We start from the raw sequence: 17,207 nt of genomic DNA, 5'->3' as shown, positions 1-17,207 counted from the left end.
ACTATAGTACTGACAAGAGGTCTCTGAGGGCTCAGATTATAGATTTTTTTTCTTCTGACTTATCTGCATGTTCTAAATTTCTGCCTGAAGTATATATTCCTTGTACGAGATGTTATTTCTCAAAAGTACTGCTAACTATATAATCACATCTAAAAACCTAATATTCAATCATTTTATATTTAGTAAATGTGTATGTAATATTTAAATACCTACCATATGCAATAAACCATTCTAGTAATAGGAAAACAGCAGTAAGCAGACAAAATCTCTACTTTAACAGAACTTACACTGCAACGGAAGAAGAGATAAAACTTTAGTTTGTCAGAGAAGCACTTTTATTAAAAAAATTAAAGAAAGGAAAGGAGCAAAGGAGTGTTATCAGGACAGGCCTTACTGAGATGACCTTCAAAGAAAAAGCTGAAGGAGGTTTGGAACGGAGCCATTTAGACATCTGGGGGAAAAGCACCCCAGGCAGTAAGAAGAGCACAGCAAAACCCTGAAGTAGCAGTGGGGCTGCGATATGTGAGGACAGAAGAAGGCCTGTGTTGCTGGGATGAAGCCAGGAAGAGAGAAGTGTTGGAAATGCAATGAAAATGTAAAAGGAAATAGGCAGCACGATTTGTTTGCAGGGCCTTACAGGCCATTCTGAGGCTCACTGGTGGCTCAGATGGTAAAGAATCCGCCTGCAATACCAGAGACCCAGGTTCAATCCCTGGGTTGGGAAGATGCCCTGGAGAAGGGAATGGCTACCCACTCCAGTATTCTTGCCTAGAGAATTCCATGGACAGAGGAGCCTGGCAGGCTAAAGTCCATGCGGTCCCACAAAGTCAGACACGAATGACTAACACTTTACTATATATCACAGGACATTCTGCACATGATGGGAACCAATAGGGGGGGACTTCTGAGCAGAGGACTGATATCTGACTTGTTTTTGAACAGGACTACAGAGGCTACTGGTGGCTCAGTGGTAAAAAAACCTGCCTGCCAATGCAGCATATATGAGTTTGATCCCTGGGTCAGGAAGATCCCCTGGAGAAGGAAATGGCAACCTGCTCCAGTTTTTTTGCCTGAAGAACCCCAGGGACAGAGGAGCCTGGCTGGCAAGAAACCATGGGGTCGCCAAGAGTCAGATATGACTGAGTGAACACGGAGGCACACACACTGAGGCTACTATGTTAAGAACAGACTTGGAAGGAGAGCAGACACAGAAAAACCTGTAAGGAAGCTGTTACAGTAATGCAGACGAAAGGTGATGTGGTGTGGAACAGGAAGGCAGAGGCAGAATTTATGAGAAATGGTCTGTTTCTGAATTTATTTTGAAGGACGAATTGACCACACACTTGCTGATGGGCTAGATACAAGGTGTTAGGAGAAAAATGAGAAAGTCTCCAAGGTTTTGAGTGAAACCATCCTTCTAGTAAATCAGGCTGTTAACTGATACAGTGAAGGTTAAAGGAGAACAAGTTTTGCGGAGCAAAATGAAGTAAAAGGCAACTAGACATAGGAATCTAGAGTTCAGAGAACGGCTCCATTGACAATATAAATTTGGAGTCTGTCAGGTATCACTCAAGCAATCAAAGTTAATACTATAGAAGCAACATAGAGTAGCTTGTGTATCTCAGACTAATGAGATTAAAGTTCACCTGGCTGGAGCTCCTCAACATTTCTTAGAGAGCTACCATGAGAATCACCAGCCTCCCCATTCCCATCCCCTATGTTTCCCCAAAGACAAAAACATGTAACAGAACACTTTCTCCGAGGGTGTTTAGACAGAGGTTTCATCACTTTAAAAGTTAGTGAACACACCATGACTACTTAAAAACAAAACCATGTTGAAATGCTGAATGTCCAGCTAAGTCCTTTCACCAGCCATCTGAGCACATCATTCTCAGAACTCGACAATTCAAATCTGTGTCTCAGCAAAACAGTAATTCACTACATCACAAAAATTCTAGGTCAGTGAAGAAGAGCCAACATGGCAAGGAAAAAGTCCTTGAATACCAGTACCTGCAATTCACAACCAAACACTTTAAATAACATAAAAGACAATAGATCCACATGCTAGATCAAATAACTTTTAGATTAATTTTGTGCCCTTAGCCAGGAAGTGTGATCAGATCAAAAAGGCAAACATCAATAAAGCATTTTTAAATTTTTCCATACTATAAAAACTATCCTTCATGCTATTAGATAAAACTTGCAATTACTAGGTATACCATGGGCAACATAAAGAGTATTTTTAACTGTCATAAACAGTAAATATTTAAAGGCCCAATATCTATCAGATAAACATGACTCCTAAGAAGGAACACACCAATACAGGATAGAAAAGCAGGGAGATACCATCAAAGGAATTAAGGAGAAGCAACTAGAGAAAACTAAGGCAAGCTGTAGTAGTTACCCTTTTACATTTTAGAGCAGAGAGATGTCAGGTTTAGAATATGTGAGTAAACAGTAGAAAGCTAGGTGATTCCCTGCTCTTCTCCTTCAGTCCACTCTAGAGAAAGTTTAATTAAATCCATACATTATCGCTTTGTGATTATCTACATCTTCACTCTTATTTGGCAACACACACCCCCATCCATATACTATCTACTAGTGCAAAAGTAAAGTCAAAAATATAAGACCTGATAGGTGAAGACAAAGTCTTTGGAAAAACCCAGTGGACTCTCACTCTTCCTTTTTAGCCTATCAAATCTTTCAGTTCAGTTCAGTCACTCAGTCATGTCCAACTCTTTGCAACCCCATGAACCGCAGCACGCCTGGCCCCCCTGTCCTTCACCAACTCCCGGAGTCCACCAAAACCCATGTCCATTGAGTCAGTGATGCCATCCAACCATCTTATCCTCTGTCATCCCACTCTCCTCCTGTTCTTTGGTCTCCCCCAAATTCATCTAGTCTTACTAAGAAAATAAGTCTGACCAAAGGATCAGAAACCACTTACCAACTGGTCTGGATTAAGATGCTCTCCATTTTTCAGGCGATCTTTGTAATCTTCCAGTTTGAGCTACAAAAGAGAAAACTTGTATCTACCACAATCTGATACAAAATTCTGAAACAAACTAAATACCAGACTGTTTCTCATGAAAACAAAGTTCTTGCAGTAAACTACCAATCTATAAGAATAACATTTTAGTACAAGGTAAGAAGCAATTGTAGATGAATTCCAGTCAGGAAGGAAAAAAAAAAAACATTATACACAATCAACACTAGTCTGGAATTACAAAACTTAAGTGGTAATAAACCCTTTTTCTCTTAATGGCCTCTGTAACTAGATTACATGACACATCAGGATTTAACAAATAAATCATATGCCCCTAACCCAATGGTGCTCAATCAGGGGCAATTTTGTCCCCCAAGGACACATGACAATGTCTGGAGGTATCTCTGGCTATCACCACTCGGGGGATAGGGAGGAAGTGGGTACCACTGGAATCCTGAGGGTAGAGGCCAGGCCACTATAGAATGCTACAGTGCATCCTACAGTGCAAAGGACAGCCCCCCACAACAAAGAGCTATCCAGCACAAAATGGCAATAGCATTTGTGAGGCTGAGAAGTCCTGCTTAAATGGTTACCTGTTGAATTATGTGAGCATTTGTCCAATGAAACTTCATAATGGAAGTACAGAAATGTAATATATTTTTTTCTAGAATTATAGCAGCCTCAACTTGAAGCCATTTTTCATTTTAAAAAATCTGATATTTAGGTAAATAAATGACAAATAAATTGCATTTATTGTCCAAATAATGACATGACCCTTTATGGTATTCTAAAAGCAATTTTAGGCACCTTCTATGTTTGCTTTATAGCTTTAAAATACTTTCTCAGAAGCTTGAAACAAATGTATGAGTACTGACAAGATTGGTATTCAAAATTAAAGGGGTACTATAGTTCAGCTGAAGAGTATAATTATACATATATTACACATATATATGTAGTTCCTCCACCTGGGTAAGACATTTACGAGTCTAACAAAAGATCCCGCTTAGAACAGATCCTGCTTTGACTCTAACTTCCCACAGCAGCAGGGGATTTGTGCTGACCCAGGCACACTCACCTTATCATGCTCATGATCAACTGCATGCATGCAAAAGACAACTGCTGAGAACTAAGGCTACAGAGAAGCTACCAGTAACTGGCCCTTTTCCACTATCTTCCTAGTGTGTGTGTGGGGGGGGGGGGGAGGGGGGGGAATGGGAACGGAAAGGAACAGGGTCAACCAAACTCTTGAAAATCTCTTCACCCTCCTCCATCAAAAGCAACTTTCCTAGATTTAACTAGGTCTTGGCATAGAAATATTCACAAGTTCCTCGGTCCAGATAGTAACTCACCTACTATCACAAGCAAAAGAGAATCATGACACAACAAAGCTATGTGCAGTACCATTTCACAGGCTACATGACTCAGGAAATGAGGAATGATCTGGATCTTTACATCAGCATTTACTGTCACATCAGGCTGGTTACAACCTGCGTATCTTTACAAGGCTCTCTACAATGCTTTCACCAACCAATCTGAAACAATCACCTAGCAACACAAAAATTAGTGCTAAAACATCTTCTGGCTCTGCCATCGTTAAAGCTTCCAATGACTGCAGCAGTTATACTGCAATATCAAATGCTGCAGAAAGTCACAAGGAAAACAAGCTTAAAAAAAAAAAACACTATTCATTTATGAAAAGAAATATTAATACTACATGCAAGGAATTAATCTGACTTAAAGTAGCTACCTCTTCAAATATTTCAACAGTAGCATGCATAATAATTTTACTATGAAGAATATTTTTATTCAGTTATTCTGGCAAATCAAATATAAAGTGTTTAATACAATCAGTATTTAGCCCACTTGTACATTTTCAGCCAGCTAAATCTCAAGGTTACTTAAATCTTCAGGAAAGAAATCTTTAGGAAGAATACCTATGAGCCCTGATAGAAAGTAAAAATGCAAGTTCCTTAACTCTAATTTAACATGGTGTATATACAGGGCTGGGTGGGGAAAAAAAGTTACCTTCTTTTTCTCGATGTTTCTGATTTTGTGTTTAAGACATATGAGTCCATTATCAATATATGTCTCATATGCTTGGGAAGGAGAGGCAGCAGAGCTGAGAGCAGACTGCAAGGGGCTCATGGCCCGCTGGCTTTCCCCATGCTGACTGTGGTTCACTTGGGGCTTGGCTGACTTCATTGTCCTCTGTTTTCCCTCCTCTGAATGGCCTGAAGGTGACTGGTAACCAAAAGGAGATGAAGAGAGTTGCACCATTGAAACAGATGAGGCTGAAAGAGGGAAGGGGAAAAAAAAAGTTAGGAATAAAACTAAACTATGACTAGAGGCTTTAAATTCCCTGAAAGTCTAGACCCACGTCCCCCAAAATTCTCTTCCACAGAAGTGAGCTCAAAACTGAATGTTGTTTTAAATACTGTACTTTCATTTCACTACCTTGACGGCAGTTCGTGCCAAGCACTGGCGCCTAAGGGGGATGTTTCCAGAAATTCAATTTCCCACATAGGAAGAACTGCTAATCAAACAGTGGCTTCAGAGCTGAGGGCGACCCACATTCTGAATAATTTCTATGGTCAAGTGATGACACACACAAAAAATAAGCCTTCCCCATCCGGAAAAGGCAGCCAGCCATTCGAAACTCTTCACATTATCTCTCACCACCAGCCCCAACCCCAATCACTAACAACCACATTTAAAAGAAAATCCCAAACACACACAATTCTTTCAGAGCTCTCTTTCACTAAGTGCGGAGAAACTTCTTGAACAAGAATGCTAACTTCCCTTTGCTCCGGGGCCTACAAGGCAAGCTCGTCACTACTGGACACTGGAGCGAGGTACTCTCAAGCTGCGACCTCTTCGAGTTGGTGTTCAGTTTTGTTTAAACTAACCCATAACCACTCACACGTCAACCGGTTTAAGGGCGCATCCTAGCGAGCCTTACTTACACCGCCCGACCGTGGCCCTTGCTCCCCCTCCAGCCCCGCGCATCGGCGCTAATCTCCCCACTCCCCTTGAGGAGCATCCCCGGAGCAAGGACAAAACAGGCCCCAGGCCCCAGGCCCCCGCAAGGCCCGCGCCAGAGGCGCTTCTACGAGGCGGGCCCTCGGCCCCCCGAGGGCAGCGACCCCCGGCCTCCCACAGTCGTCCGGTCGCCAAAGCAGCGGGCCGGGGCCACTTCTGCAGGTGCCTCTAGGAGGCCGATCTGCGTAAGATGCACGGGCCACCTGCCCGCCAGGGCCGCGCCCCAAAGATGCCGAGCCGTCCTGCACTCCAGGCAGCGGTCGCCCAACCCTGTCCACCCTCGCCGGCCGGCCACTTGCCCCCGCCGCGCCGACTCAGGGAGCCGCAGCCTGGCTTCACCTCCGCAGGCCGCCGAGGCCGCTGCCGCCGCCGCCGCTGCCGCAGCCCGGGCCCGCCTTCGAAAGCCGGCGGGAGCCAGGAGAGCTGCGGAGGTGGACCGGCGCCACCCCGCACTCGTGCCTCCTCCTCCCGCCTTCCCCCTCTCCCCTCCCTTTCCTCGCAGGCGGCGTCTGCGGCACCAGGCACACCTCCGACTCAGCCGCTCCTACCCAGGCCCGCCCGCGACGCCGTGGGGGGGGGGGGGGGGGGCCTATATAGGTGCGCCCCGCCCCCACGCGCGCGCCCCTCCTCCTTCCGGTGCCGGGCCCCACCGCCGCGGGCCTCCGCCCGGGACGGGGGGCGCTTGCGCCAGGCCCCAGCTGCGGCGAGAAGTCGTCGCGAGAGGGCGCGTTCTCCCCGCGATTGCGCAGATTGTGGGTCACCAGGTGGGCCCGCTGAGTTGTAGAGAGCCGGCCGGCCGCGAACTCCGCAGTTCTACGCGACCTTGCTGATTGCTGCCAGTAACTCTTGGCGTGACCTTGAGCAGGTGATTTGGATCACTCGAAAAGCGCAGAGAGCCCCTTGTGGAATTGCCAGTTAAACCGAACTTGAGCCTTTGGTAGTTTAGGTGGGTAGTCTTGAAGTGCAGGCGTGCCTCTGCCCCTCATCTCCAGATTCCATCCTTCACTGTCCGATGGAGAGAAATCACCGTTTCCGCCGAAAGAACTCATAGGAGCAGAATACTCCAAACCATCATTGCCATAAAAACGATCTGGGTGACTCCGCAACCTTCAGTAATAAGATTTAGTTTATTTAGGCTGTGTCATTTGTTACTTTGAAACATTAATTCGTTGGCACTCAGAGAAAAAGCTAATAAAAATCTTGGTACAGTTGCATCAAATTAAGAGAAAAGGTTGGAAATACATCACTGTTTCTGAAGGAAGGGATGGTATTTCTCATACCAAAAGAGGAAAAGAAAGAGAGAAAAAACCCAGATATACCTACCATGGGTCTAGCTATTACACCAAAAAGAAATGTTTTAGGTCCTGTACCTGGGACTCTGATAAAAATTAGACTAGCAAGAGAAGAACATTGAAAAATCAGAAGTATAACCAAGGAAACAAAACTCCAACTTAAAAATTGTTGGGGAAACTCTCAACACAAAAATTATCATGATGTTTAACATTTCTTGATACAGGATTTTGCCATTTGTGGCATTCTTTTCCGTCTGTGTTGCGTTTTAGCTTTGAATCTCTGAATCCCACATGCGACCTTGAGGGTCGGACAAATAATAGGTTGTCCTTTTGTTTCATCGTTTATAACGAGAGATAGAACAAAGCTGTTGAACGTCAGGGGAGGAAGACTACGCCTTCATCCTTAAGAGAGGGAGAAAACAATGAACAAAGGTAAAAACATGTGAAGGACACACTTTTGTATCATTGAGTAGAAACAAAGTTACAGCTCATTTTTATGCCTGTGGTAGCCTGAACTAATAGTGAATCGAAGAATGAACAGTATTTCTGACATACTAATCATTCTATGTTTGTCTTCTAATTGACCAAGAATAAACTATCCTTTGGGTCATATAGATCTGGCCACGGATCCTAAATATTCCACTAAATGTAATAATTCTGAATAAACCTATGCTGTTGTATTTGCAAACATGATTCAGAAAATCAATCAAGAATGCAAAAGCAAAAATAATTAAATTTCAAGTCTGGTAAGGTAGTCTGTATAAGCACAGTATAACATTTGTAGGAGATTGTACCTAATAGATAATGTTGTGGTGATGTTTTCTGAAAAAAATGGAAAAAATAATTCAGAAAAAAACCTTTTCTGCTAGAAAAGATCTTTAAAGCCAGTGAGTCCGGTTTATTCAGAAAGCACATGCCCCCTCAATTTTTATTTGTTAGTGATTTTCTTTGTTTTCCTCTCCCCATTCCCTATTTTCTACACCTTTATTTGCCTTGCAAACAGTGAGGAGTATTTTTGAAAAGCCACCTCCAAGATCAGCAATGAATTACTGTTTCAAATATGATTTTTAAAGTTGTTTCAAATCAGTGAGGGAAGAACACATCCATTCAACAAATACATATTGTTATGTTAGCTAAACCAAGTATTTATTGTCCAATATGTCTTGGGTTGTGTTAGGGATATATTGGTGAGTGAGAGATATAGCCACTGACTTCATGGATCTGTGTGGAAATTCAATAAAAGCTGCAGGAATAAGTAGCAAAAACAATCAACTCAAAATAGATTAACAAAAATACTAAAGACTTATAATGGATCATTTGATTTCTGTAAAAATTGGTCAACTCTACATCCCTTGAAAATGTGAAGATTTTAAGTATGCATTGTCTGGTAAACACACGGTTCCTGCAGGAATGGTTATGCTGTGCCTGCCTGCTCAGTCACTCAGTGGTGTCCAACTCTTTGCAACCCCATGGACTGTAGCGCATGGGGCTCTTTTGTCCATGGGATTCTCCAGGCAAGACTACTGGAGTGGGTTGCCATTTCCTCCTCCAGGGGATCTTCCCACCCCAGGGATCAAACCTTCATCTTCTATGTCTCCTACATTGGCCAGCAGATTTATCACTGAGCCATCTGAGGTTATGCTGTAGTCTCTTAAAATGTATGTAGCTTCGTGCTGTTGAAACTGGAAAGATTAATCCACTAAAGGATGTTGAAGCTCCTAGCATATGAGTGGAGATAGAAGAAATTATCCTAGATTTTTTGTTATGGGTGATAGAAATCTGCCTCTCTGTGATTCTATAAGGCTTTCTAGAGTATTGCCACAAAGAGAACGAGAGAATAAATAAACGGCTAAGAAAGATTCTCATGGAACAAATAGCATAATAAAGTTGTTTTAAAGTATTGTACTTTCACATATCAATATACATCAAAGGAATTTATTGAACAAGGCATCTTAAAATAGTCATATCTTTTGACACAGTAACCCCTTACTTTAGAAATCTCCCCTATGGAAATAATCAGACATGCAGATAATAATTTATCTATCAAAATGCTAATCACAGCATTTTTTAAGTGATGAAAAACTGTGAACAAAAACCAAGGCATTCACTAGTTCTGTTCACTCGCTCAGTTGTGTCCAACTCCCTGTGACCCCATGAATCGCAGCACACCAAGCCTCCCTGTCCGTCACCAACTTCTGGAGTCCACCCAAACCAATGTCCACTAAGTCGGTGATGCCATCCAACCATCTCATCTTCTGTCATCCCCTTCTCCTCCTACCCTCAATCTTTCAGCATCAGGGTCCTTTCCAATGAGTCAGCTCTTCGCACCAGGTGGCCAAAGTATTGGAGTTTCAGCCTCAACATCAGTCCTTCCAATGAACGACCAGGACTGATCTTTGGTATGGACTGGTTGGGTTTCCTTGCAGTCCAAGGGACTCTCAAGAGTCTTCTCCAACACCACAGTTCAAAAGCATCAATTCTTTGGCACTTAGCTTTCTTCACATTCCAACTCTCATATCCATACATGACCACAGGAAAAACCATAGCCTTGACTAGACAGACCTTTGTTGGCAAAGTAATGTCTCTGCATTTTAATATGCTCTCTCGCTTGGTCATAACATTCCTTCCAAGGAGTAAAGCCTTTTAATTTCGTTGCTACAATTGCCATCTGCAGTGATTCTGGAGCCGAGAAAAATAAAGTCTGACACTGTTTCCACTGTTTCCCCATCTATTTCCCATGAAGTGATGGGACTGGATGCCATGATCTTCGTTTTCTGAATGTTGAGCTTTAAGCTAACTTTTTCACTCTCCTCTTTCACTTTCATCAAGAGGCTCTTTAGTGCTTCTTCACTTTCTGCCATAAGGGTGGTGTCATCTGCATATCTGAGGTTATTAATATTTCTCCCGGCAATCTTGATTCCAGCTTGTGCTTCTTCCAGCCCAGTGTTTCTCAAGATGTACTCTGCATAGAAGTTAAATAAGCAGGGTGACAATATACAGCCTTGACGATCTCCTTTTCCTATTTGGAACCAGTCCATTGTTCCATGTCCAGTTCTAACTGTTGCTTCCTGACCTGCATGTAGATTTCTCAAGAGGCAGGTCAGGTGGTCTGGTATGCCCATCTCTTTCAGAATTTTCCACAGTTTATTGTGATCCACACAGTCCAAGGCTTTGGCATAGTCAATAAAGCAGAAATAGATGTTTTTCTGGAACTCTCTTGCTTTTTCAATGATCCAGCAGATGTTGGCAGTGTGATCTCTGGTTCCTCTGCCTTTTCTAAAACCAGCTTGAACATCTGGAAGTTCACGGTTCACGTAGTGCTGAAGCCTGGCTTGGAGAATTTGGAGCATTACTTTACTAGCATGTGAGATGAGTGCAATTGTGCCGTAGTTTGAGCATTCTTTGGCATTGCCTTTCTTTGGGATTGAAATGAAAACTGACCTTTCCCAGTCCTGTGGCCACTGCTGAGTTTTCCAAATTTGCGTGCAGCACTTTCACAGCATCATCTTTCAGGATTTGAAATAGCTCAACTGGAATTCCATCACCTCCACTAGCTTTGTTCGTAGTGATGCTTTCTAAGGCCCACTTGACTTTACATTCCAGGATATCTGGCTCTAGGTGAGTGATCACAATATCGTGATTATCTTGGTCATGAAGATCTTTTTTGTACAGTTCTTCTGTGTATTCTTGTCACTTCTTAATATATTCTGCTTCTGTTAGGTCTCTGCCATTTCTGTCCTTTATTGAGCCCATCTTTGCATGAAATGTTCCGTTGGTATCTCTAATTTTCTTGAAGAGATCTCTAGTCTTTCCCATTTTATCAGCTTAGTTCAGTCACTCAGTCGTGTCTGACTCTTTGCAGCCCCAAGTACTGCAGAATGCCAGGCTTTCCTGTCCATCACCAACTTCCATTCTAATGTTTTCCTGTATTTCTTTGCATTGATTACTGAGGAACACTTTCTTGTCTCTCCTTACTATTTGGAACTCTGCATTCAAATGGGTATATCTTTCCTTTTCTCCTTTGCTTTTCACTTCCCATCTTTTCACAGCTATTTGTAAGGCCTCCCCAGACAGCCATTTTGCTTTTTTGCATTTATTTTTCTTTGGGATGGTCTTGATTCCTGTTTCCTGTACAATGTCAAGAACCTCCATCCATAGTTCATCAGGCATTCTGTCTATCAGATCTAGTCCTCCTTAAATCTATTTCTCACTTCTACTGTATGGTCATAAGATATTTGATTTAGGTCATACCTGAATGGTCTAGTAGTTTTCTCCACTTTCTTTAACTTCAGTCTGAATTTGGCAATAAGAAGTTCATGATCGAAGCCACAGTCAGCTCCTGGTCTTGTTTTTGCTGACTGTATAGAGCTTCTCCATCTTTGGCTGCAAAGAATATAATCAATCTGATTTCGGTGTCGACCATCTGGTGATGTCCATGCGTGGAGTCTTCTCTTGTGTTGTTGGAAAAGGGTGTTTGCTATGACCAGTGTGTTCTCTTGGCAGAACTCTATAAGCCTTTGCCCTGCTTCATTCTGTACTCCAAGGCCAAATTTGCCTGTTACTCCAGGTATCTCTTGACTTCCTACTTTAGCATTCCAATCCCCTATAATGAAAAGGACATCTTTTTTGGGTGTTAGTTCTAGAAGGTCTTGTAGGTCTTCATAGAACCGTTCAGCTTCAGCTACTTCACCTTTACTGGTTGGGGTATAGACTTGAATTACTGTGATATTGAATGGTTTGCCTTGGAAACAAACAGATCATTCTGTCAATCGAGGGAAATAGCTAAATATAGATACTCTGACCCATGAATTATAATTGAAGCAGTACAAATACTCAATGGCATGATATTATACAAAGTAAACAAAAGCAGGGTAATAACATGATATAAGACATCTGGCCTTCTCAGGTGGCACAGTGATAAAGGATCCACCTGCCAATGCAGGAGATGCAAGAGACTCTGGTTTGATCCCTGGGTGGGGAAGATCCACTGGAGGAGGAAATGGCCACCCACTCAGATATTCTTGCTTGGGAAATTCCATGGACAGAGGAGCCTGGCAGTCTACAGTCCATGGAGTTGCAAAGAGTCAGACACAACTAAGCAACTGAGCACATACACAAGACATTATTGAATACAGTTGTGATTTTGTAAAACATTTAATTTTAAATATGCATGGGAAAGGCTAGACAATATTTTCCTCTTTATTTTTATAGCATATGTTTATTTTAGAGAGCAAAGTAGACCAAAAAAATTTCCCCAAAACATGAAAACTATGACTATTAATTTTCTTCTTACATCCATCTAGACTTTATTTCCAAGCAAATATCTATATAATCTTTTTACAAAACTGGAAATGTACTAAACATATCTGGCAGTTCTATCATTTTCACTTAAAACATGTTATACATCTTTTTATTAAAACAAATGTTCAACTTCCTTGGTGGTGCAGTGGTTAAGAATCTGCCTTACAATGCAAGGGACACTGGTTTGATTGCTGGTCCAGGAAGATCCCACATGCTGTGGAGCACTGAGCCCATGCACCACCACTACTAAAGCTGCTCTCTAGAGCTCATGAGCCATGACTACTGAAGCCCACACACCGCGACCCCATGCTCTACAACAAGAGAAGCCACCACAATGAGAAGCCCACGTGCCACAACAAGAAAGAAGTCCCCACTCCCACAACCAGAGAAAGCCCCGTGAAAGAACAAATACCCACCACAGCCAGATGAAGTAATAGTATTATTATTTAAAAATAATTAAATGACATAATTATAATGAATAAATAAATTTTACATTTTAATTTTGAGTTAGGTTTGGGTACTATAATTTTGTATGTCAATTATCTTCTTTTTACTTTCCTGTGAACAAATAAGAAGTTAGAAAAACAATAAATGACACAAAGTATCATTTAGATAGTTTAACAGAAATGTTAATTGTCCAAATGGGAACCACAAAAATAATATACAATAGTAACTATTTGAATACATGGTAATTCATATAATTCTTCCCCCCCATAAAAGGGCAAGAATTCTAAATGAGACATGAAAAAATTACCCTAAAAGAAAGCCTAAAATAGTACAAATTATTTTGTCACTTGAAAAATTACTTTTTATCCACGATCATATTACCTCAGAATTTTTCACATAAATTTACTCATTTTTAATAAGAAATACATCTTAAAAGAGTTGTATTTTTTATATAAGACATGGAGAGCACATGGAGAGCAAAAAAAAGAAAAAATTAAATTGGACTTCATCAAAACTGAAAACTTTTGTGCTTTAAAGGGCACCATCAAAAAAATTAAAAAGTTCTCAGAACTGGAGAAAAAATTTTCAAATCACATACTTGATAAGGTACTTATATCATCCATATATGTTTTACTATATATATCAATGTTAATACATTTTTATATGAGAATATACAAAGATGTATACAACTAAATATTTTTTAATCTAAAAATGGGTAAAAAAAGTCTGATTTGGCATTTCTGCAATAAAAGCATAAAAATAGCCAATAAGTACGTGAAAAACTACCCAACATTATTAGTCATCAAGGAAATGCAAATCAAAATACAGTAAGTAACCACTTCACAGCAACTAAAATGATTATAACCAAGATAACAGATAATAAGAAATGTTGATGAAGATGTGGAGAAATTGGTTGGAATTCCTTGTGCACTGCTGGTTGAAATCTAAAATGGTATACCCTCTTCAGAAAACAGTTTGGCAGTTCCTCAAACAGTTAAACATACAATTTCCATATGAGCCAACAATTCCAAGTATATGCTTTCCAAGTATATACTCATATGTATATACTCAGGAGAAATAAAAAGATATCTCCACACAAAAATTTGAGCACGTTTTCACAACAGCATCATTCATGTAACCGCAAAGGAGAAACAACCCAATGTTCATCAACTGATGAGTAGGTAAATAAGATGCAGCATGCCCATACAAAGGAATATTATTGAAGCATAAAAAGGAATGAAGTGCTGAAACATGCAAAAGCATGGATGAATCTTGAAAACATTATGCTACAAGAAAAGAATCAGGTATAAAGATATAAAATTTGCTGTTCCTCACCCCAGCAAATGCCATGCCACAGCCTTGAACTAGGTCTGGAAAAAACACAACAGAGAAAGTAGCAACATTCAGCTGCTCTGGGGCAGAACTGCAGACACTCGCAGGGGGGACACGTAGGTTTGCTATGACCACAGAGGCCTCACTTGTTTCAACATCATCTCCTTTGAAGCAGGGCATGCACTCAAGGGCAACAATGTCTGATAGAACCCAACCTTCAGGGCTTATAGTCCAACAACTGGGAGAAGACCCCATCCCCACTAGGGCAGTGACAGCAGCAGAGCAGAGGAAGCTCTGCCCACACATCCAGCACAGGCTCTGGACACCACAGTACAAATCATATCCCCTATCAACTGGCACACTCAGAAAAAAGACATGGCTGGTATGCAGAAAAAAGGAGAACTTTCACCAAAAATGTTGCACTCACAGAAGTCTAGACAGGAATGCTACCACATTAAAACACTGCTTCAAGACCACAGTAGAAAAATGCATGTAAAATGAAAAACCAAAGGAAATACTTCCAATCAAAGGAATGAGAGAAATCCCCTGAAAGAATAATGAAACAGACCTCACTACTGTACTAGACGCAGAGTTCAAAAAGGAGATAATAGAAATGATGAAAGGATTAAGAAAGATTATTGAAAGAAAAGCAGATCATAGTAAAAAGGAAATAGAAACTACGAACTAATCAAAATTAGACAATTCAATTGCTGAGATAAAAACCAACCAAGAAACAATGAAGAACAGACTAAATAACACAATAGCAGGCTAAATAATAATAACAAAGGAAAAATGAATAAGTGAGCTGGAAGACAGATAGTAGCCAGAAAGACAAGTGGAAAACAAAGGAAAGAAACATAACACATGTTGTTCTTCAGTCACTCAGTCGTGTCTGACTCTGCAGCTCCATGAACTGCAGCACACCAGGCTTCCTGTCCTTCACCATCTCACAGAGCTTGCTGAAATTCATGTCCATTGAGTCAGTGATGCCATCCAACCATCTCGTCCTCTGTCATCCCCATCTCCTCCTGCCTTCAGCCTTTCCCAGCTTCAGGGTCTTCTCAGTGAGTCAGCTCTTCGCATCAGGTGGCCAAAGTACTGAAGCTTCAGCTTACGCATCAGTCCTTCCAATGAATATTCAGGACTGATTTCCTTTAGGATTGACTGAGTTGATCTCCTTGCAGTCCAAGGGACTCACAAGAGTCTTCTCCAGCACCGCAGTTTGAAAGCATCAATTCTTTGGCACTCAGTCTTCTTTATGGTCCAACTCTCACATCTATATATTACTACCGGAAAAATCAAAGCTTTGACTATACAGACATTTGTCGACAAAGTAATGTCTCTGATTTTTAATACACTGTCTAGGGTTGTCATAGCTTTTCTTCCAAGGAGCAAGCGTCTTTTCATTTCATGGCTGGGGTCACCATCTGCAGTGATTTTGGAGCCCAAGAAAATAAGTCTGTCACTGCACTGCTTCTATTGTTTCCCCATTTATTTTGCCCTATGAAGTGATGGGACTGAATGCCATGATCTTAGCATTTCGAATGTTGCATCCTCAGTCATTCAGTCGTGTCTGACTCTTTGTGAACCCCTAGACAATAGCCCACCAGGCTCCTCTGTCCACAGAATTTTCCAGAAAAGAATACTGAATTGGGTTGCCATTTCCTCTTTCAATGGATCTTCCTGACCCACGGATTGAACCCACATCTGCTCTGTCTCCTGCATTGGCAGGCAGATTCTTTACCATTGTGCCACCTGGGAAGAGCAATTGAATGTTGAGTTTAAGTCCATTTTTTCACGTTCCTCTTTCACCTTCATCAAGAGGCTCTTTAGCTCCTCTTCACTTTCTGTCTTAAGAGTGGCATCATCTGCATATCTAAGGTTATTGATATTTCTCCTGGGAATCTTGATTCCAGCTTGTGCTTGATTCCAGCCTGTGCTTCATCCAGCCCAGCATTTTGCATGATGTACTCTGCATATAAGTTAAATAAGTACAGTGACAATATACAGCCTGACATACTGCTTTCCAAATTTTGAACCAGTCTGTTGTTCCATGTCTGGTTCTAACTGTTGCTTCTTGATCTGCATACAGGTTTCTCAGGAGGCAGGTAAGGTGGTCTGATATTCCCATCTCTTTTAGAATTTTCCACAGTTTGTTGTGATCCACACAGTTGAAGACTTTAGTGTAGTCAATGAAGCAAATGTTTCTCTGGAATTCAGTAGCTTTTTCTATGATCCAACAGATGTTGGCAATTTGATCTCTGGTTCCTCTGCCTTTTCTAAATCCAGTTTTAAGATCTGGAAGTTCTCAGTTCACATACTGTTGAAGCCTAGCTTGAAGGATTTTGAGCATTATCTTATAGCACATGCTGCTGCTGCTGCTAAGTCACTTCAGTCGTGTCCGACTCTGTGCAGTCCCATAGACGGCAGCCCATCAGGCTCCCCTGTCCCTGGGATTCTCCAGGCAAGAACATTGGAGTGCGTTGCCATTTCCTTCTCCAGTGCAGGAAAGTGAAAAGGGAAAGTGAAGTTGCTTCAGTCGTATCCGACTCTTAGCAACCCCATGGACCGCAGCCTACCAGGCTCCTCCATCCATGGGATTTTCCAGGCAAGAGTACTGGAGTGGGGTGCCATTGCCTTTTCCTTATAGCATGTGAGATGAGTGCAATTGTGCAGTAGTTTGAACATTCTTTGGCATTGCCCTTCTTTGGAATAGGAATGAAAACTGATCTTTTACAGTCCTGTTACTACTGCTGAGTTTTCCAAATTTGCTGACACATTAAGTGTAGCACCTTAACAGCATCATCATT

The 17,207-nt window shown here is 41.6% G+C and overlaps 1 protein-coding gene across 42 annotated transcripts in view; it reads right to left on the bottom strand.

Annotated features, from left to right (window-relative positions):
* Positions 1-6,741, bottom strand: part of CAPRIN2 (caprin family member 2) — a 42,133-nt gene extending 35,392 nt beyond the window's left edge. For 22 of the 42 annotated variants that reach the window (XM_069585433.1, XM_069585402.1, XM_069585434.1 and 19 more), the window contains exons 1-3: positions 6,365-6,652; positions 5,012-5,277; positions 2,948-3,010 (exon numbers count right to left, since the gene is read on the bottom strand). In XM_069585433.1, coding sequence (XP_069441534.1) covers positions 2,948-3,010; positions 5,012-5,263 — 315 coding nt within the window. In that variant the 5' untranslated portion in view covers positions 5,264-5,277; positions 6,365-6,652. Of the gene's footprint in view, positions 1-2,947; positions 3,011-5,011; positions 5,278-6,324 lie in introns of all 42 variants that reach the window. The other 20 variants (XM_069585403.1, XM_069585438.1, XM_069585408.1 and 17 more) reach the window with 3 other exon arrangements.
* Positions 6,742-17,207: the final 10,466 nt, after the last annotated feature.

Source organism: Ovis canadensis, chromosome 3 (assembly GCF_042477335.2).
Source record: "Ovis canadensis isolate MfBH-ARS-UI-01 breed Bighorn chromosome 3, ARS-UI_OviCan_v2, whole genome shotgun sequence".
Taxonomy (NCBI): domain Eukaryota; kingdom Metazoa; phylum Chordata; class Mammalia; order Artiodactyla; family Bovidae; genus Ovis; species Ovis canadensis.
Note: the sequence above shows the minus strand (reverse complement) of the source record. Positions and strands in the feature narration are given on the sequence as shown.